At 47.6% G+C, this 21,504-nt stretch overlaps 3 protein-coding genes and 1 pseudogene across 3 annotated transcripts in view; 3 read left to right on the top strand and 1 right to left on the bottom strand.

Moving 5' to 3' along the window:
• The first annotated feature begins 565 nt into the window (after positions 1-565).
• GSC2 (goosecoid homeobox 2) lies at positions 566-2,430 on the top strand. The gene is made up of 3 exons (XM_048964444.1): positions 566-860; positions 1,629-1,876; positions 2,320-2,430. The coding sequence occupies exons 1-3, from the start codon at positions 566-568 to the stop codon at positions 2,422-2,424; spliced, it is 648 nt and encodes a 215-aa protein (XP_048820401.1). The 3' UTR covers positions 2,425-2,430.
• Positions 2,431-2,993: 563 nt separating this feature from the next.
• Positions 2,994-13,447, top strand: ESS2 (ess-2 splicing factor homolog). Its single transcript, XM_048964358.1, has 10 exons — positions 2,994-3,181; positions 3,303-3,471; positions 4,454-4,549; positions 5,134-5,300; positions 6,007-6,124; positions 6,544-6,677; positions 6,811-6,913; positions 7,725-7,834; positions 8,738-8,853; positions 9,375-13,447. The coding sequence occupies exons 1-10, from the start codon at positions 3,041-3,043 to the stop codon at positions 9,658-9,660; spliced, it is 1,440 nt and encodes a 479-aa protein (XP_048820315.1). The 5' UTR covers positions 2,994-3,040; the 3' UTR covers positions 9,661-13,447.
• Positions 10,909-14,687, bottom strand: LOC125701888 (testis-specific serine/threonine-protein kinase 1-like; annotated as a pseudogene).
• Positions 14,688-14,761: 74 nt separating this feature from the next.
• DGCR2 (DiGeorge syndrome critical region gene 2) overlaps positions 14,762-21,504 on the top strand; it is a 37,124-nt gene continuing 30,381 nt past the window's right edge. Inside the window, exon 1 of the mRNA XM_048964094.1 lies at positions 14,762-15,054. Coding sequence (XP_048820051.1) covers positions 14,976-15,054 — 79 coding nt within the window. The 5' untranslated portion in view covers positions 14,762-14,975. The remainder of the gene's footprint in view (positions 15,055-21,504) is intronic.

Here is a 21,504-nt window from a genome sequence, read left to right as displayed (position 1 = left end):
TATGACAGCTCTCTTTTGATGGGAAAGCTTTCATTTGGCCAGAGAAAGGGATAATTTGCTTCTTGTAAGGAGTTAATCCTCCAGTCCATTTCTGTGCTGGGGATGGCTGTCCTCCCCCTGCCCTGCACCAGAGGCTTCGGCACAATGGAGATCATAACCACCTCAAATCTACACCTGAGATGGAGAAATCAGATTTCCTTCTTGAGTCATTTTTGTGGGATTAGCTAAATCTTAGATCCACACTAACCCTTCACAAAGCCAAGATTAGTTAGAATTTATTTTATTCACAAGGGGGTTTATGGTTTTCTTTCCAAAGGGATTATATCTCTCTCTATATATAGGGTAGCTTCAGGCATGAAGCAGCCAGGTTAGAGGGAGGAAAAGTGTGTGTGTGTATAAAATCAAAACTCTGCTGCCAGAATGACCGTCACTTGAAACTCTGGGACAGCGCAGGGATTCTGGGCAGCCTCACTGCTCTGCTTTCAGGGCTCCTTAACACTGCAAGACCCTGCAGAGAGCAGACCCTGCTCAGTGTGAGCTTCTACTACCACTGGCCCAGCCAAGGATGTCTGCAGAGCCCACGCTGGATGCCAGCTCAGGCAGGAGAGCTGTGCAGTGCTCGTTCAGCATTGAGAACATCCTCGCCAGCCCGGCAGAGAGGAGCCCCCAGGTTCTGGTTCCACTCTGCCTCCAGAGCATCCTGGACTGTGCACCCAAGGGGCTGTGCGAGCTGGAGGGCATTGCCCTGCAGGAGGAAGAGGACGAGGAGGAGGAAGAAGAGCTGGAAGGTGCGGCTTGTAGCTGCTGCTGCTGCTCCCACACGGGCACACGGCCTCTGCAGGACCCTCCAGGTTGGCTGGGTGAGTGACTGGGGCTCTGCGTGCTGCAGTTTGTTTGCTGGGTGACAGTGCAGTGTTCAACCTGCCACAGTGCTGGGTGCTTTTCTCTGACCTCAGCTCTGGTGAGGAGCTGCTGAGTCTGCTGTTAGCAGGGCTTCTGAGAGCTGGCACCCTCACCAGGGTTTGAAATCAGCAGGTGCTTTTTGTTACCAAGTATTGCTGCTTTATGGTAAAGCACACAGAGTGGCAGTTCAGGGTAGGAGCTCTGCAGAGAGCATGGGCTCCATGGTCATGCTGACAGAGCTCCTTTGCACCACCCGCTCTTGGGAATCTCACTTGTCCTTTCAGGGAAAGGCGGGAGGATTTTTTTGCTCTAGCAAAAATTTAGCAAATCCACATCTAGCAAAGTGGATGCATTTAGCAAAAGAAAATAAAAGAAAAATAGAAAACCTTAATTCGTGGTTCAAAAGCATCCTGAAAGTTCAGAAATACTCCGTGTTATGATGGAAAAACAACTCCTAACCATGCTGTTAAGTTTCCAAGTCATTTTCTGGAGCTTGCCCACAGCATCACAGGTAAGTGAACAAAGAAAACAACACTAGTGCTCCCCATCTATATGCTTCTTTCTAAGTGACACTCTGGGCCCTTCTCCTGCTTGCACTGTGATCATACATCTTTCACCCATGCAAGCTGTACTCCATCCACGCAATGAGTGCAGATGCAGACAGTGCTCGATGCCACTGTATTTCAGCTGCTCATCCCCAGAGCTGACCGTTCCCCTCCTTGCAGACACCAGGTTCCCTTGGCCCATGCGACTGCTCCACTCGGCGGTCAGAGGCTGCAAGAGCCCCCAGGACAGCCCCAGCGAGCTGCAGGCCTTCCAGCAGATCCAGCGCAGGACGCGCCGCCATCGCACCATTTTCACTGAGGAGCAGCTGCAGGCCCTGGAAACACTTTTCCACCAGAACCAATACCCAGACGTCATCACCAGGGAGCACTTGGCCAACCGCATCCACCTGAAGGAGGAGAGGGTGGAGGTGAGGTGCTGGGAGGAGCTTTCTCCCTTCTGCTCACTGTAACTCCAGGAGAACACAAACTGGGGCACGGTACTGTCTTTCTGGGGAGCTGCAGACCCAGAGTTCGGAGTCTTGTTGTAAAAAACATTCTTGGTATTTTGGGTATTTGATTAAATGTAGATGAAATGTCAGGGGGATTTTTGTCTGCCCAAAGGCTGCCCAGAGAGGCTATGCAAGTCCCATTCCTGTTCAAGGCCAGGCTGGATGGGGCCCTGGGCAACCTGATTTAGTGGTGGCAACCCTGCCTGCAGCTGGTGGGTTGGAACTAAGTGATCTTTGATGTCCCACCAAGCCCAAGTCTTTCTGCGATTCTACGATACCCCAGTGCCACTTTGCACAGCCCAAGGGTATTCCTGCCTAACCAACACAATGCAGACGTTCTTTTCTCATTTTACACTTTCCAGGTCTGGTTTAAGAACCGTCGAGCCAAGTGGAGGCATCAGAAGAGAGCATCTGCCTCGGCAATGGTCCTGCAGGGCAGCGCAGAGCCGCCCAAGGAGAGTTGCTAACGGCCCTGCGGGAGGGGAGCAGCGGGGCTGGGCTTCAGGGAGCGGGATGGGTGAACGCAGGCGGGGCTCCTCCGAAACCCGGCCTGTGTGCTGAGCCCTGTTGAAGTGATGTCGCCCTCAGATGCTGAAGCGAGCACGAAGCCGACAGGTGGTGTGGGGACCGTGCCTGTGTTGTGCACGTGAGCCCCGGCCGGGATCCCCGGGCTGCGCTGCTTGTGTTTGTGTCAGCTCTGCTTTAAGAACACGTGCCAATGAAGGCTGTTCTCAGCACTCCGTGGCTTTGAGCATCACTTCGGGGCTCCCAGGACGAGGCGCCTTGCCCCAAGCAATGCCGGCCATGCCTGTGCGGGCAAAGACCCGCATCCCTCACCACATACACACCTACGAAGCTGCCGAGCCCCGCCCGCGCCCCCCAGGCCCCGCCGCGACTCCGCTGCCCCGGCGTCACCGTCACCGGGGCACCGGGAGCCCGGTCCGCTCCTCCCAGCCGCAAGGGGGCGCGCTGACAGCGGCTCCCTGCGCCTCTCCCGGAAGGAGCTCTCCAACTCTTTGTCGCGTTATTATGACGTCACGTCGCGTCGCGTCTGCGACGGCGGCCGAGGAGGGTCAAGGCGTCATGGCGGCCGTTCCTGCGCCTTCCTCTGGAGCTTTGGTGCCCGTCGCTGCCGAGGCCGGCGCCGTGGTCAGGAGCAGGGAGGCCGTCCGACCGGCCGCCAAGCGTCCGAAGAAGATCCTGGATGAGGATGCCTACATCGAGGTGGGCGGCGGGCCCGGGACGCCCCGCTCCGTGTCACCGCGGCCGCTCGCGGTCCGGCCTGTCCCGAACGGCTGGGGACAGCGAGGGGTCCTGACACGTTCGCGCGATTTTCTGTTTGCAGAGTTTAGAGAATATTATTCAGCGCGATTTCTTTCCCGACGTGGAGAAGTTACGGGCGCAAAAGGAGTATCTGGAAGCTGAGGAAAATGGTGACTTGGAGAAAATGAGGCAAATCGCTATTAAATTTGGCTCCTCCTTGGGCAAATCATCGCGGGACACACCTGTGCCATGTAAGAACCATCTCACCATGGCTGTTTTAACGTTTAAACTGATATTATAGATGATTTCTACAAAACAAAACAGAAAAATGACGTTATGCTTTGTCATTTTGTATATCATAGGCTATGCAAGAGAGAGAAATGGTCTTCGGCTTTTTATTTATTTGTTTGGTTTTTTTTTAAGGTAAAAAGCTTTGTATTTAATGTTATCACTCTTATCTAATGTCATACAACAGATTTACATTGCATGGGAATTAGTATGGCAGACTGGGCAGTAGTCAGTATCTGATGACTGATGTAATATTTCTCTTTGATAGTGTCCAATAATTCCTTCCGGAGAAAAAAAAGCAGTGTGGTAACTGTGTCAGACATATTTTGTCAAGCTCCTGTTTATTAGCAGAGATGACATGCTGTGCCTTACAACACTGTACTGTGAGAAGCTTTAGGCTATGTTCTAAATCATCATTACAGTTTTTGGGGTGGAAGGCATGGAAAGCTCATGACAGCCCAAGGTTAATGCAGCAAACATCAGATGCTCAGTTGTGTGTTTGTTTTCACTTTGAGTTTGGGAATTTTTTATGCTGAAGGCCTGTGCCTCACTGAGCTCTTGTGGGCAGTTTAGCTAAGCAGCTTTCTCATAGCAAAAGGACACATCTCACACGGTGAATTCCTTTCCTCCCCTGCTGTGGGAGAAAACACTGAGCTGTGTTAAGGTTGTTAAGCTCACATTGCTACAGCAAATTTGTACACCTGTGACTCTCCTGTGAATTTTTCTCAGCATGGGAATGTCTCAGATGAGAGATGTTGTTTGTTGATGGGAGCCATATTGAAAAGAATGTTTTATAGCCTTTTTACAACTTTTTAATGACATTGTTCTTCTTGTGATTTGTCTTCTGTGATTCGTGTTTGGTACCTGACCTGTGATGCAGAATGTCATGGCAAGTGTTCAGTTCTGTGCTCTGGTAACCATGCGAATGTTTTTCTTTGGTCACAGATGTTACCCCAGCCACGTTTGAAACCCCAGAAGTGCATCCAGGTGGTCTCTCTCTGGGAAATAAATCCAGAGCTGGCACTCGAGCTGCAGAGGAAGGTAGGACAATAATGTTTCTGTCGCTAAATTCCTCAGCAGCACGAAAATATGCTTGTGAACTCTGTCCCCTGGTGAAGGTTAAACATTAGCCAGTGTTTAAGCAGTTTCTTTTAACCTTCTAGTAAGTGAAAATAATCAATCTGAAATTGTGTGAATTTTCAATTATAGATCTCTTTAAGGCAGTATGACTTCCTAATGCATTGAATTTGTTGGAAAGTAGTAAATTTCTCCTGTGTCACCTGAAATTAGGGTCAGTAAGCAAAGATAGCAGAGGCATAGATATTTGTGTGGCATGTTAGAAATGTCTGCTGGTGTCTGGGCACTTGTGTGTTTTCCTTTAACAGGAGTAGCTGTTAGTATGTAATGAATGTATGTGTGAAATGTAGTGAAAGCCTTTCTTTGAAAGTTGGTTATGTTTTCTGAAGTTGTGTCTTTCTGCATGTATGTACTTCTTTTTTTTTTCCCCACTAAGTTTAATTATTAGTGGGTCAGTAGAGGGCTACTCACAGAAGGAACTAAGGCTTGTCTCTCTTACAGAAGGGGAGATATTAACCTTTGTCAAACTTCTTCCCTCTTCTCATTAGGAGAAGCAGAAAAAGATGATAAAGATGCTCTTCCCAATCTGGACAGTTTCTTAGCAAAACACACGAGTGAAGATAATGCTTCATTTGAGCAGATCATGGAAGTGGCCAAGGAGAAGGAGAAAGTCAAGCATGCTTGGCTGTACAGTGCAGAAGAGGAGTATGCCCAGGTAGGGAAATGGCTCCAGTGTCTCTCTGCACTTCCAAAATGACACAAGAGGGAAATGCCCTTTTATTGTATTTCTTTCCTGTTTAATTAAATGGTATATTTTCTTACCATCTGTTTTCAGACTCTGCCAAATGCTTCCATATCTGTATTCTTATGGAAAAGTTGGAAAACCCTCCGATTAATAGTATAGAAAAAGCTTCTGCTCTTTTCTTGCTGCTTGTATCAGCTAATACATTTTCTGGTATGGTAGAATGGTAGAAAGATTCTTTCAAGGCTACTCACTTTAGTTTTGAAGACTGCCTTTGTATGAGATACGTGGCAGATCTTGCTATTCTCTTTTTTCTGGTGAAGTGTTCAACTTAATTTTGATTAGTAGATGGAAAAAAACGAAAGCTGTTTGAATCATCATTAGTGCTGTCAGAAGGTGTAACAAATAGATACATAATCTTTGTGAGTTTTTAAAGTCTATGGTGCTCACTTGATTTTATACAAGAGCTCATACAGGGTTTTGTAAGCTCACCTATGGGCACAGGATGGTTTCTCAGATGCCAGTTGCCAGAAGGAGGGAGCTCGTGCTTTGCAGGTGCTAAGTACATTAGGACTTGTAGCTGAGCTTGTGATTCAGCTCTTGCAAGTGGTGCATGCTTGATGAAAAGATTGCAGGAGTACGTTTTCAGTCCTAATTTTTTCTTCTCTTGTCCTTTCAGAGACGAAATGAAAACCTGGCACTTCCTTCAGCAGAGCAGCAAGCCCTGGAGAATGTGAAAGCTGGGCTGGAGACCTGGGAGTACACTGCTAGAAACACCCTCATGTATTATCCAACAGGTGAGGCATGCAAGTCGCAGGAGGGCGATCTGTCTAGGTTTGTTGACTCCAGACAGTGCTTATCCCCCTTCTGACAGAACAGCTCTTACTGGTGCTACTGCACTGTTTCTTCTGCGTAGCTCAGAGATGTGCAGCTGTTATAAGAGTCTTCTCCACCCATCCTGCACCATTCTTGAGATCTTGCTTCATTGCCTCTGATTGCAAAGCTGGATCGTGTTCTGTTACTGAACAAACATTTGTTTTTAGGAGCCATAAATATTTCTGGTTTGTTTCATGTTATTCTTAAGCACTCATTATTTTCAGTCACTTGCTGCTTCTGCTCAAAGAGCACTGCTTTGGTTCTGTGGTCGCTTGGTTGCTGTAGAAAATTCTATCATGTTGTAGCTGAGGCCTTTCACAAAGACTTTCTGCCTTTCAAGGTGTACCTGATGAGGAGGACACATTTAAGAAGCCCAGGGAAGTTGTCCATCGGAACACTCGTTTTGTGAAAGATCCATTTAGCCAAGCCTTGAGCAAATCACAGCTCCAGCAAGCTGCAGCCCTCAATGCTCAGGTTGGATAATTTTGTTGCTTTTGATCAAAGGCCTTTAAAACAACATAATGGTTGATGATGTGTGTGTGCTGGATACAGATAGCTGGCATCTTTCTCTAGAAGTTGATGAATGACACTGTTTTTATTATTTCAGTACAAACAGGGGAAAGTAGGACCAGATGGGAAAGAGCTGATACCCCAGGAGTCTCCAAAAGTGAATGGATATGGATTTGTGACTACTCCCTCTCCTGCCCCTGGTAAGAGGTTTCTTTATGGCTGTTTTCCTCTTTTCATCTGAATCTGCTTGTGTGTCACAGTTCCATTTTGTTCAGATGTACTGGCTTCAGGATGCTTTCAGTTAGAACACTCTGATTATTTTTCTTCTAGTTCAGATACGGTGTTTGAATTTGTAGCTGCTCCTCACCAACATGGTTTTCCTTTTTTTTTATCCCTCTTAAAATGTGAATGTAGTGAGACTTTTCCTCTGACAAGCCTGTAGGTGGCATATGGAATGCACCTCTCTTCATCAGTGAAAATGCCTTTTCCAAACAGTGGACAGCCAGATTTTCTAGCCAGTGATTTCATCTTAGAATCTATTCTGTAATTGTAGCTGTTAGGCAAGGTGTAGTCATTGTTTGACACAGACATTTGGTTATTCCATGTCTTAAGTCTTCTATCATTTCCTTGCTTTTAAATAGTTCCACGTATTGAAGGAATTTTCATGCAGTATCAAAGGGGAAGATTGGTACTGTAGAATTAGAAAATGAAAGTTTCACTAAGCAAAAGCTTACCAAGTGGAAAAATATACACATGGAAAGATCAGGTTGGGCTTTGTAAGCTGGAGGGTGACACAGCCACGAGCAGTACCTGGTGTTTAAGATCATGTCTTTGTAATGGGAACGACGTGTTAACTTTTCAACACGGGCTGTAGAAGGGCTCAGTTGTGTCTTGAGTTTGCTACATTTCATAATATGGTTCTCTGTGGGTGGATTCTGTGTTGTTTTTGTTTTGTTTTTGCTGACCAAATAGTTAAATACCTTGAGTATGACTTCTTAAATTTGTTTTCAGGTGTGAATGAGTCTCCTTTTATGACATGGGGTGAAATAGAAAGCACCCCTTTACGTCTGGATGGATCAGAAACACCGTATGTGGATCGCACACCTGGACCAGCCTTCAAGGTATTTCATAGGAGTCAACGTGTCATTCTTTGGGGCTGAGGGGACATGGGCTAAGAAAGGAAAGACAAGTGAGTAACTAATAGATTAGCATTGTTGTGGGATGTGTGACACATCTCTGGGCTGCGTTCCCAGTCCTTGAGACTAATAACCTGTGTTCTGCATGGAGGGTGGAGATGGACATGGCTCCACATGAAAGCTACTTAGTGCAGATATCTCAGGTGCAACACACAGCAGGCGACAGTGAGACTTGAAGTTTGGTGATAGGCCTAGACAAAGGGGCTTTTGGAGAAAGCTGAAGAGATGCCTGGTTTCCTTGATTTTAATGTAGGAATGGGTAGAAATCATAATATTTCCCAAGTCTGAGGCAGCTGCATCACTTAAAGGTTGGAAAGGTACTCTGACTTTGTTAATGACACTTGACCCTGTGTGCAACCTGTCTCCAGCTGGTATCATTGAATGTGAGTTGTCTGAGATTCTTAGTTTAAGAAGAGAGTAATTTTCTGTGTGTGCCTCTGTTTTGTCAGACTTTGAAGTTGTTGTCTGGTTTTCCTGCTGTTTAGCAATGCCTTTGTTTGCCTGAGAGCTGGCTGGCCATGGGCCAGGGCTAGGCAAGACACAGGTGACATTGTTTGTCTATGAGAGACAGCAGGAGGAAATGCCAGATGTAATGGCTGCTTCCTTGACTGAACTGGTTCTACCATATTTGTTACTTGCAAAGGCAAGTTGAAAATCTCTCTATGTCCTCTCTTGCTTTTATGTAGCAGAAGAGAAGAGTGGGCAGATCCCACTCCTCCCCAGTTTAGATTGTTGTCAGCTGCAATCCAACCATGGAAGTGCTTTGTTTCATTTATACAGCGCTCATACCTACTGCCTTGGCACATAAAGTGTGTGATGTATTTATAGATCCTGGAGCCTGGACGTCGAGAGAGGTTAGGACTCAAGATGGCCAATGAAGTGGCAGCTAAAAATCGAGCAAAGAAGCAGGAGGCACTTCGAAAAGTCACAGAAAACTTGGCCAGGTGAGACTTCTGTTGTGATGGAGGAATTGGGGGTGAAATCTGATGAGATTTAAATCAATATATGCAGAAAGGGAGGAATGAGGAAAGTGCTGGAAACATTTTTAGGCGTAAAAGAACACACCAAGGGAAGGGGGGTGGTGGTTGTTCCTGGTACTCCCTCTTGTGAGCCTTACTGTTCTGCCCTATGCTACCCAGGCGGTGCATCTGGATCAGTGTCTTGCTTCACTGCAAGTAGATGAGACCTGATGCAGCATGCTTGGCTGGCTCACAGGAAGGACGACACAGGCTCAAAGGAAATAAGCAGGCAGTGCAGTTTATGTTTAGGAGGGATGTTAGATGTTTCTCTGTTACTTCTCTCTCTAGAGGATCAGGCTGCATTTACTTGCAGGCAAAAGGACTTCTGCCAATGGGTCTGGTCAGTGGAGGAAGCGGGCACCAGGTTCTCCCGTGGAAGCATTGATAGCATTCCTGATAAAAAAATTTTTACTGTAAGGTCTTTAAAAATGTCTTTTCTATTGCAGCCTCACTCCAAAGGGATTAAGCCCAGCAATGTCACCAGCTTTGCAACGACTGGTAAACAGGACTGCAAGTAAATACACCGACAAAGCCCTGCGGGCCAGCTATACTCCTTCTCCAGCCCACACAGGAACTCCTGGTTACAAGACACCAGCAAATGGGCCCCAAACACCCACGACCACCCCACAGTCTAGGACAGTATCTCAGACACCAGTATCTCAAGATACTACATCAATCACAGATAATTTACTACAGCTTCCTAAAAGAAGGAAGGCATCTGATTTCTTCTAAATGTTCTTGTCATCAGCAAGTCAACAGTGAACAGCCCATGCTCAGCTGTCTGCAACGTGGATGTTTTGAACCATCAGTAGTAAGAGGTATCTAGATTCAGCTGCCAGAGTGGAAGCCAGCAGTTAGATCCGGGACCAAATCTAGACTATGTAGCTGAAATAGCTTGTGATGTGCTTTATGGAAGACAAGTGTCTCTTGCTGTGGTATAACTTCCCTTTGAACTGCATGGATATGTTATACAGCTGTATCATAAGGATGCTTCCTGCAGTGGCAAAGAAGAATCTGGACTCTTAGCTCAAACAGTGATAATTTTTAAAATATCTCTTTTTTTCAGATGGCCATGTGTTTGAATACATTTCTATACAAATATGTCTATTTATAAAATATGTTAAGCCTTCCTAAAAGGTTGAACTGGATTTTACTCTTGCTTATCAAACATTTTTGGTCTCGTCCTTTACAGAAGAGAGGATGTCAGAGAGTCACAGAACTGTAGGGGTTAGAAGGGACATCTAGAGATCATAGAGTACAACTCCCCAGCTAAAGCAGTTTCCCTACAGTAGATTGCACAGGGCCACGTCCTGGTGAGACTTGAGTATCTTTAGAGTGGGAGTCTGCACCACCTCTCTGTGCAGACTGTTCTAGTGCTGTCATTAACAGTAAAGAAATTCTTCCCTTCTCAGCCTTCTCATCTCCAGACCAAAAAGATCTCAGGTCTCTCAGCCTTTTCTTGTGCAGGAGATGCTCCAGACCCCTAACCCTTATATACATATATATATACACATCTCTGTCACTCATGGTTGTAGGGGGCATCTCTTTAATGCAAGTGGATTTTAAACTGGTGCTTCCCAGTGTATGGTAGACTTGTCAAAAGAAATCTTACTTTGTGAAAAAATGTACCCAGTTCCAGATGTCAATTCACACTTCCTAATAACCTGCAATCTTACTTATTGTGTTCTGCAGCTGGTGTAACAGAAGCTTGAGTGTGAACAGCACTGTGACTCAAAAGAAAGCTTTCCTTTGTGCTTTTGACCAAAACTCTTGGTTATTGCAAACCATATCAGAGATGGTTGTTCATTCATCTCAGTAGATGAACTTTGTAAAGCAAAAGATGACTATTTCTGAAAGGGCTGGGGGTAGTTGAAGTTGAAAACCAGCAGTTCTCAAGCTGGATCAATTTTTAAGAGAATCTGATTTCCTTCACCCCACCTTTCCATCCCGCAGAAAGAAGTTTTGGCTTGCTGATCATGCTCAGGCTTTTCCTCTGCAGTTTTTGGGGACACTCACCCTCTTGTGCAGTGGGCAGAGGGGGTAGGGATTTGGGATTTTGGAGTTTGGAACCACAAGCATCTCAAAAACTTCATTTACATACAACCTCTGAGATGTGTCAGGCTGAAGCAAGTGGAAAATAAGGTCCTCGCAGTCTTTAGTCAGGTATTTTGATGTGTGGAAGTCAGTCTTGTATCATTTCTGAGTACACATAATGTTTCTGACATTAGAATCACTAAAGGGCATTAATGCATAGACCACTGTATGCAAAATGACCCAGGCTCCAGATGCCAGAAATCCTGGGGTCGCAAGGAATGTCCTGCAGCACTTCAGGGGCTGCATTTGTCCACAGAAGGTTTTGCTGAGAAGAGATCTTCCCTTTTCACCCTGAGACAAATGTTTGGAGAAGTCAAGCCTGACATCTTGACGTTTAAATGTTCTTTGGGAAGGATATTCCCAGATTTCAGGTCTCTGTTAGCTACGTTTAAGTCATGGCAATGCTTGATGGCAGGAGCCAGCTGCTGGAACTTAAAGTGAGCAAAGTTCTCTTTCACAGCTTCTGTCAGCTTGACATGGCCCAGGAGGTCTCCCTTTACCCCCAGCTCCATAAAGATGTACAATTTCCCTCCTGATACCTCAAAGATCTCAGAGTTTTGATGATTGATGGGTGGTGCAAATGTTCCATCTGTTTCCCTGGGGAGAAATTAGTCCAGGAAGCCCTGAGGCATTCTGTCGTCAATTATCTTTATAGCCACATTGCTTTATAACCTGTTGCAGCAGGCTAATTTCACTGCCATACGAGACTTCTCCTGGTGTGGTGCTCAGGTTGAAACCTTCCTTTCAGTGTTACTTTAGGGGTGTCTTCCACTTCAGTCTTTGGTTTACCAGTTTTAGATTATTATTTTTTTTCCCCACAAGCTAAAATGGAGAAGGAATCATTCATAATAGTGATTACAAGAAAGCTCCTCCTGAAGGCATTAAACTATTGGAAAATTTTCTTAAGCAACTGAATTTGAGGACTATGGTGGCGACGGGTTGATGTGGGCTCAGATTAGTGGTTCCAACCTTAATGATTCTATGAGTTTCTACTGCTGAAGGTTTCCTGCTGTACCCAATGGATGGAAATCTAGTCTTAGCTCTTCTTGCTGGTTATGGTGAGTTTTCAAAATACTTGTTGGTAGGTTAAGTTTTTTAAATGCTTTCACTGAATGGACCAATGCTCTATGTGTGCTGCTTGGCTTTATGTTCAAGCACAGCGATGTATCTGAGTTTGTTATTGCAGTCGTGTTTTGAAACCTTTCTGAAGTTGTTTAATTGTTCATGTTTGTATCTCAGGAGGCACACAGGGTTAAGTGCTACATGAAGGAGCTCCTGAAGGTGCTGGGGAGCAAAGGATGCTGGTTGTTTGTTTGTTTTGTTTTGTTTTCACAGTGGCTGCGTTCAAGAACTGTTTGTTTCTATTTGCTTGGTGCTTTCCCTTAACTTTCTTTCCTTGGTTCTCTTTCAGCCCCTCTGTTTCGTAGCTCTGATGATTGGCTGCTTCCTGTGGGTTTGGCAGCTGTTATTTTCTTAAACCCTTACTCATCGAGTAAGTTGCATTTTGACTTCCAGCTTCTGCTTTACTTGAGGAAAGCTCACAACATCACTTCTTCGGAACTGATGGGAGGATGGTGGTTTGTGTGTGTGCTGATTGCTTCACTGTAATCGGCCTCGGGGGCTTTTTGCTTTATGTTGGTTTCTGCTTTTTCAAACGTAGTTTTTCAGCTCCCAAGTGTACGACTTCAAAGCCTTAATGATGAGAACGCAGGGGCTGGGAACAATCCTGCACAGCCCACCAATGTCATTCTGACAAACATTCTGACCACCAGACTGGGACTTTTGATTATTATTCTCCCCCCCCCCCCCCAATCTTTGAAGCTTGTAGCTATTTTTTATAATTAGCCAGAAAGACGAAGAACAGTTTTAACCGTTCTGAGCTGTGGTTGTTGTAGTACAGGCTGACCTCTGGGTGCAAGCTGAGCCCTGCTGGCAGGAAGGCACAGCCAGCTGAGTACACTGCTTGCACCACGCCTGGGCACAGGGCAGCCTGCAGAACACTGGGCAGCCTGTGTAACACTTGGCAGCCCGGGGCTTTGCTATAATCACACGACGTTCTCCGCAGGGAATATCCATGGAAATATTTATGCAGCTCTTTGAGCAGTGCCTGCGGATTTCTGTAAGGCTGAGGGTGTTTGGGGCTGTTTTTGCCTTGGTGGAGAGCTTCCTCCTGTGCGGTTTCCATTGCCACTTCCACAGCACCTGTCCCTGGCTGTGACCTTTCCAAGTGACTTTTATAGCACAACTTGTGAGAATAAATTGAGTGATACGACGTCGCTGGGGTTTGTGAGTGCATGAAACGAAAAGGTTTTGCTTTTTTTGGTGTGGAAGTAACCAAGGGCTCAGTTTTTTTTCTTCAGGCAAAAGGAAGAAACAACCAACCTATTCTCAGATGCTGATGGATGAATATAAAGAACATCTATTACTGATGTGTCCGTGTTTTCAGTGATATTCCTTAAAGACCAACCTGGGTAAACAGCTCTGAAACTTTTAGGTAAAAGGTTTATTTCACAATGTTCCCACAATCTGCTTGTCCCCAGGAAGTGTTCACATCTATGCTAGGGTGTGCTGAAGGCTCTGCTCTGTGTTGCTCTGCCTGCAGTGCAAGCCAATACGAATTGGTTGCCTCTACTCAGAGGCCCTGCTTGACGGGTGATGTGCATACAGAAGCGTTTCAGTTCTCAGCCTTCCTGGCTGGATGCATCCTGAAATTTCTGAGGAGCTGTGCTCGTACCAGGATGTGGCTGGCTCACAGAACAGCACAGATAGAGCCGTGTCTGAGAATGGTTAGTTTGGTGTTGTGCAATCCGTGCTTAAAAGCTGATTGCATAAGCTACCTTGAGGCACGGGATGGTGCTGGTCCTGTGTCTTCCCTCGAGTGAGTTAACCTGAAATCAGAAGCCTTGGTTCTGATGGATTGAAGGGCGTTTGTCAGAGCTGTAATTTATTTCCAGGGAAATGCTCTAAAGCTGGCTCTGGGAAGGGCTTTGCAGCCAGGCTGTTCTTGCAGTGCTGCTTTGATGTCAGGGCTCCGCTTCCTGCAGTCGTGCACCCTTGCTATCCGCAATGGAGCTGCCAGAACTCTTTGCCAAAACAGCACCTTAGACGGCCAAATCCAATGTGAAAACCCACCTGGGCTATAGCGGGGTTTGATTTATTTTCTCTCAGCATTACTTTGCCTGCTGTGTGTGGGCAGGAGCAGCCAGGAAGGGGGAGGGTGCAGTTAGAGAAAGGGGTAGCAGGAGCGGGGTGCGGGACGCGGGGCTGGGGAGAGGGCACGCGCTGAGCTGAGCGAGGCTGGAGGGGCATTGACAGCCTTTTATTGGTGACCTTGGAACCGCTGCCTACGAGTGGAAAACATCGAGTTGCGTATTTTAATTAAATTTCAGCTCTCGGTTTCACCGCCGTTTTAAAAAATATCTGGAAAAAACCACACCGCCTAGGAGCAAAGCCCCGTCCATCCCGACGCGAACCCCGCAGCGCAGCCTCCTCCCCCCGCTCGAGGCCCCGACGGCGCGCCCCTCAGCCTCCGACCCCGGGGGCGGGGCTTACAAGGAGGGGGGCGCCGAGCCCCGCCCACTGCGCCGCCGATTGGTCGAGAGCCGCGCCGGAGGGAGGGGGGCGTGGCGGCGCGGGGGAAGGCGGCGGGGAGGCGCGGCCGCCATCTTGTGCGTCGCCGGAGCCAGGCGAGCGGCCCGCAGCGTGGCGCCGCCCGACCCCCGCGCTACCCCCGCGCCCGCAGCCGCCGCCGCAGCCAGGGCCGCTGGCTCCCGCCCGGGGGCGGCGGCGGACGGGGCGGGGAAGAGCTCGGCGCGGACGGGATCGTCCGGCGGCCGTGCCTCCACCTCCTCCTCTTCCTCCACCTCCTCCTCCTCCTCCCGCCGAGCGTCGCCCCGCGCTTCGCTCCCCGCGGGTTTGTGGCGCTGCGCCGGGGGAGGATGAACGGAGGATAAATGGTGCCCAAAGCGGACAGCGGCACCTTCCTCCTCCTCTTCCTCCTGGTGCTGAGCATCACCGAGCCGCTGCGGCCAGGTAGGGGCGGAGGGGTTCGGGGGGCGGGTTGCGGGCACGGGGCCTGCGGCGCCGCTCGGGCCTGGGCTGCGGCTCGGCTGCGGGGCTGCGGGCCGGACCAGCACGACGCCTCCGGGCTGCGCTGGAGCGGAGCGGCGTCGCGGAGCCCCGCAGGTGGCCGAGGAGCGGCTTTGAAAGCCTCGCGGGAAATACGCGCAGCCCTGCGACGAGCAGAGCGCCGGGCTCGGCGGGTGCTGCTGCTGCCCTGCCTGAGACCCAGCGTCGGCGCCCCGTGCGTTGGGTGGCACAGAACAGCGTGCGGGAGCCCCGAGCCGCCTCTCGCCGTGATCGAAGAGAAAAAGCCCTGTTGCATCTCGGTTCTTACCGCATCGTGTCCCCGCTTCTGTGTTTGCTTCTTTGGGGGAAGCGGTGCAGCGACGGGATTTTCCTGGTAGCTCCTATAGGCACAGGGTTTTAAAGCGTGAAAACGATTAACTTTTCAGAAATTATTGGTGTTTGTTGGCCGATAGTGACTACTTTTTGAACCGTGTTGCTCATTCATTTCTCTCTCGGTGTTGAACTTGCCCACAGCTCTTGCCAGGAGGATCCGTAGCCTCGGTGTGAGGCTGTCCTCTATAGCACGGTGAGCTTCGCCCTGGAAGCTGCTCGCTGTTTGTCAGTATGATGATGAGAACGATGGCATTCCTCTCGTAACTTTGAAATCCACTTGTTCTTTCCCTTTGAAATAACTCTGGTGATCCAAACTAATAAAACGTGACACTGTTAGTGAACTGTGTTCAAGCAAGTTCTCGGTACAGCTGAAGCGCAATTGGGTCAGTGTAGGCAGCCTGTCTGAAATAACAAACTTGGATGTTGAAACTGCTGTGTGTGTGACTTGCTTTGTTTTATCTTGTTTTTTTGGCAGAGCAGTATGTATGTTAGGGCTTATGACATGCACTTAAGTAGCCAAAAAAAAAAAAAGCTGCTAGCCTAGCTGGTGTTATAGAAGCTAGAGGCCTTTCTGTTGGTCAGGATGCAATGTCAGCTCCATGTCAGGCACCTGCCCTTATGGCTGATGCTGTGGGCGGTCGAGCCACTGGTTGGAAGCACTCGGCAGAGGTCTATATCCTCTTTCAAGTGTTGGGCTCCTCTCTGGCCTGGAATTGAGCATTGGAGCCTTTTAGAAATTGGAAAATGGCACTTTCTGTATAGTGTCAGAGCATGTGTTGCTGTAGTATGGTATCAGCTCCTTGTTAGCATCCAGTACTTGGTGGTAGAAGACAAGAATTTGTCTTGAGTGCTGCTCCTTGAATATTTCTCACTATTGCACTAAGGTATCGACTTTAAAGATCTGTGGTCTCCTAGCTAGGCTGCTGGAAATGCTTTGTTTGTAAACATCCCCCAGCTGTCATCATCTCAGGTCTGGGTTTGGAAGCCGTAGCATTGGGATTCCTCCACAGCAATTCCGCATGCACTGCTTGAACCACGTGTGTGCATGTGTATGGCTACGTATGGAACCACACGTAGAGTAGGAACCTTAGCTCACCTTGTGGCAGAAGCAGCCTCATGCAGGTCGGCGTCTGGAGCTGGGTGCTGGTTGAGGGGTTCCTTTGGGACGCCCGTCCTGTTCACCGTGCCTGAGCTGTCCATGGTGATGCTTCCTGCGCCCTGGGGAGAGCCTGCAGGTGGGTGCTGCTGGGTGCCCTCACCTCCTTTGCTAAGGTTTGCTTTTAACTTGCTTCACTTACTGTCTCCAACAGGTCGTCTGCTCAGTAACTTAAATATTGTAGGGCTTATCTTGAGTGAAAATGTACAAATGGGGAATCTAGCTCATGTCAGTGTGGACTGTGCGCAGAACCAAATTTCCCATTTTAAACAAGGAGAATGGCAATGAAGTGTCCCCTGTCTCTTGTGGGCAGGTGCATGGATTTCCTCAGAGGAGAGTTACAATAGCGTTTGGACTTAGAGTTTATTTTCCTGGTTGTGTTTGTTTTTCTGTATGTTTCTTTCAACCTGTGTATTGTAGCAACTGTCTTCCTGGTTTACAAAGGATGCCTGCAGCTTGCTTAACTTAAATCTGTACTTGGAGCTATCAAATGAGTGCTGCAGAGTGATGTGAGGCTTTATGTACTCTGAGATGAATGTGTAGTCCCTTCACAATTCAGTCCCAGCGAATCAGGCTCCTCTTTGTACTTCCATGTTAATTTGACACTAGCTTTGTATCCGTGTTCTTGCTGTGCTCTTCAGATAAATAAAACCTTCTTTTAAGCCTCCTCAACTGTAGTATCTTTTCAGGGAAGCTGAAAGGCAGTGATTTTACATGGACTTATTTTTTTCCGCATTTAGGGTGAGATAGTTGTTAGTAAACTGAGAGAGGAACATTCCTATTTCCTTTCCTCTTTGTTTTGCCAATTTTTCAGCGTTGATGACAAAAGTCTGCTTTACGCCGCTACCATCACTAACAACCTTGGGTGCGCCCAGCAGGCCGTGACATCAGCCCTGGCTGTGGAGATGTGGGTTCCTGAAGGTACCATGGGCAGCTACATTTTTCTCAGCCAGTAGGCTTTTAATGGCCCTTTTATGCCTTTGAGAATCTCAGCTTGAATTTGTCCCAAAATCTTGTTCTTTTTTTCCCTTTTTGACCATAAACTGCTTATTTTGAGCAGTAGCTTCTTTTTAAGCATAGTACGGCCTGGGTTGAAAAGGACCACAGTGCTCATCCAGTTCCAACCCCCTGCTGTGTGCAGGTCACCAACCAGCAGACCAGGCTGCCCAGAGCCGCATCCAGCCTGGCCTTGAATGCCTCCATGGATGGGGCATCTACAACCTCCTTGGGCAACCTGTTCCAGTGTGTCATCTTCTGTGTGAAAAACTTCCTCCTTAATGCATTATTGAATGTTCCTTATTCATTATTTTGTTCTTATTTTTTATTTCTTAGTAGAGCATTTCTCCTGATGTTTGGAAGCTACTCATGTGCACTGGAGATCAGTGTGTCAGACCTTTGCAACTATATGGGTGCACAGGGAATGGCTACCTCAATATTTCTTTTAAACGTGCACTGAACGGGCTGTATCCAGTGATCAGACACCCGTTTTTTGAGCTATTTGCCATGTTAGGTTTGGACTTCATGTCTTTTTCAGGACGCCTCACAACATCTGCTTCAGGTTATTGAGCTTGCCGGCTGAGAGCTGTTGTTTTTATGTGAAGAAATATTTCAGCAATGTTTTAACAGGGTCACATTGTACTGGAACTAAATTGGGTTTAGGCACTCGTGCATTTCTTTCAATTGTCTAACAAGCATCAGAGATGGAAACCAAGAATTTGGTTTTGCAGTGCAGTTTGAGGATGTGTAGAAAGTTCCTGTTTCTGTCAACATCCCGTTACACAAGTGTAAAGCAAAGGTTTGGGGGTCCTTGTATAATATTGGGAGCTTAAACAGTCTGAAATGATCGGCACAACACCCTGGGGAATGTTGTCTAGTGGATTAAGTAAGATCATTGCTAAAGACAATAACACGTTTTCATATTTAACAGGATAGTCTGCTTGCTAATGGAAAACACTTAAACGTGGTCGGGCTTTATATTGGATTTTGTAATAGTGGTATAGTACAGAGGCTTGTCAATGTAGGTCATTGGGCTTTCTTGTTACAGCATTTACCAGGCAGCTAAAAGCCAATAGAGTTCTTCTTGCAGCTTTTTTTCCTCCACCTCAGGGCTAGCTAGAGGAAGTAATTCCTCTAGCCTGAGATTGGCTCCTAAAAATTGAGTGCAGTTTATCTGATTGGCAGTGCTTAGGCAGACTTGGCACTGCGAGGTGTCTGATCGAACACCCCACAGCCTTGGCTTAGGGTCTGCACTTCTTGCTGTGCTGCTTGGTGTGCATGGCTTCAGGTTTACGAGGTTGTGCAGGAGAGGTGCTGGGGCCTTGGGGCCATACAGTACTTAGTGTTTGTGCTGCCAGCTCCTTGTTGATCTAAAGGTGTAGCTCTTAAACACAGCTCCTTAATTAGGAGTCTGAAAAGACCCTCAGCAAAACTTGTATGCTGGGGTTGAATTTGTTTTTGACTAATTCTGTTGTATCAGTTGGTTCATTTGAAGACCCAAATAGAGCAGTCATAAAATGTGGCCAAGGCACAGCTTTCCTTTCTCCTAGAGAGATTGCATCAGCTAGCAAGTAGAAGCTCTGATTTTGCCTTTTGTTCCCTGTCTACCTCGGAGAAAGCTGCGATGAGTAATGTTTGTTGGGTTCCATGTTGCTGCTCGCTGCAGTCCCTGTGTTTGCATTCAGCTGAACTCCCAGGCGAGAGCTTGGTGCAAGGCAGAAGGTTTCCACTGCACCTCTTCTGCCAATGCTGCTGCACGCAAGCCTGCCCCCCGCTCAGCCCCTCATTTTTCAGTGTTCCAGTTGTTGTTTTCCTGGTGTCTTGCTGCTCTGCTGTTTGTTGCTGTTCTAGGCTGTAAACGAGGTTGCTGGATTTAAAAACTCTTCCTTGCAGCCGCTGTCAGTGAGGGGACAAGGCCAACGGTATGAGCAGCAGCTGTGATGCTGTGAGATTGGTCATTCCCAGTTGTAAAGCAACTTTGGGGTGCGTGTAGGTTTGCTGCTGTGCCTGTGCAGTAAGGAGGAGCAAGGGCCTGCAGGCATACAGTGCTTGGTGTGCACGGCTGGGATTCTCAGAAGCAGTAGAGCAGAAGGGGATTCTGACAGACGTGACTTCTGTGTCCCCACAGTGGGTTCAGGAGTAGAGCAAGGCGAGGCCATGGAGAAGTGCTGCTGCAGGCAGCTGGGGATTGACACAGCAGGTTCAAAGAGTTCAGAACTTCAGATACTGAGAATGAAAGAGGTAAAATCCCTCAGCAAATGCGGGAAAACCAACCTGGAAGGTGTGAGAAATTGGGCAGTCCACCTTCCTGGCTCCAAATGAAGCAGGGGAACACGGGCAGCTCCGCAAGGAGCACGCTTCTCCTGGTTCCTGTGGCACAGCCTCCAAACACAGCCTCCTTCGGTCACGCTGGCTGGCAGGGTGTTGTTTGTTTTGCAGCTGCAGCATATGATTCCTGCCCAAGTACAGTATTGAGCATGTGTCCCCCATACACTGCAGTTTTAGGGAACTGTTTGCCAGTTTCCAAGACTGTTCTGCTGCCAGGGCCAGCAGTTCTTCCTTGGTGCCAAGTGTGGGTTGGTGCCTGGCGCTAGCATGGGACTGCTGGCTGCCCTGGGGGAGTTTGTGTATCATGGACAGTCTGTGCGTGGCAGACACAAACCCGTGCATTGCACTCACTGTGCAGTTGGCCAAGAACTTGTTGAGGGTTGATGAGAACTCTCAGCTCCTTGGGTTGGCACTGATGAGCTGCAGCAGAACTCCAGCAATCGAGTGACTTAAATACATGAGTTGGGATGAGCCTTTAATCTGCATTTCCCAAAGTGCCAGATCTCTGGTGTGTTGTGGTTTCCTGTGAAACTTTTAATTTCAGCTTTGTGCTAAAGGGTCAGTCCTCTCATTCTGTATTTGATGAACAGTGTTTTAATGGTATTCGTTGTATGCTGAGGAGGTTATAGTCAGTGTTTGATGCCTACCATTTAGGTTATTGAGAAATACAAATTTTCTCAGGCTTAGTAGGAATTGATAGTTGCCTCATTAAGTAAAGCTAAACAAAATAGCATTCAGCTTCCTAGTTAATTAAAATTAAATTTGGTTGATCTAAGTGTTATATTTGGTTTCCACTGTGTTTATTGACTAGTGCATGGAAATGTAGAATTGGCTGAGGATGAGTTATGCAAATATTTGACTATGCTTACTGAGGTTTTTGGTCCTATTTTCATAAAATTGGAGTGGGGAGGTGAGTGGTGGATGGGGGCATTGAGCTTTGCTTCTGCTCCAGTGCTGGGGATGGACTCTGAATAACACAGTGGGTTGTCCTGCAGGATTCGTGTACGTAGTTTTGCTTTGTGCTCACGTTCATTAGCAGTTTAAATTAAAAGGATTCCTTCTGACTTCAGAGTAACATGTTTTACTTGATTAAGGAGCAAAGCCAAAAACCAAACCCGGGAGTCTTACAGCAGTGACATCCAAGTGCAGACCTAACCAGGAGCACCTTGTGTTCTGGCAGGAGCTTGGAGAGAAGTTGTGCAAGGATGCTGTGCTGTATCAGTGTCCATCTGTGGCTTTCTGAGCCCAAGCAGGTGGGATGTGGGTAATTAAGCCTCATGTTTTGATACAAGAAACTTGCCCAGGTCCTTGTTTTACTGCAGAATGGGAGTGCATGGCATCACACATGGTGTGGACAGATGCGGCGGTGACCAACACGGGCTGCATTCCTGCCGTGCTGGGCTCCGCTGGATCCATGGAATGCTATTCAAAGCATGACCATTTGCCACAGTGTGTGACAGCTACTGCAGCAGCTACTTTGCAAAGGATAGAATGTGTTCTCAGTATCCCAGATCAGAATGTTTCTGTGTATCAAATTTTTG

The sequence above is a fragment of the Lagopus muta genome, chromosome 17, assembly GCF_023343835.1.
Source record: "Lagopus muta isolate bLagMut1 chromosome 17, bLagMut1 primary, whole genome shotgun sequence".
Taxonomy (NCBI): Eukaryota; Metazoa; Chordata; class Aves; order Galliformes; family Phasianidae; genus Lagopus; species Lagopus muta.
The sequence above is the reverse complement of the archived record's forward strand: the minus strand, read 5'-3'. Positions and strand labels throughout refer to the sequence as shown.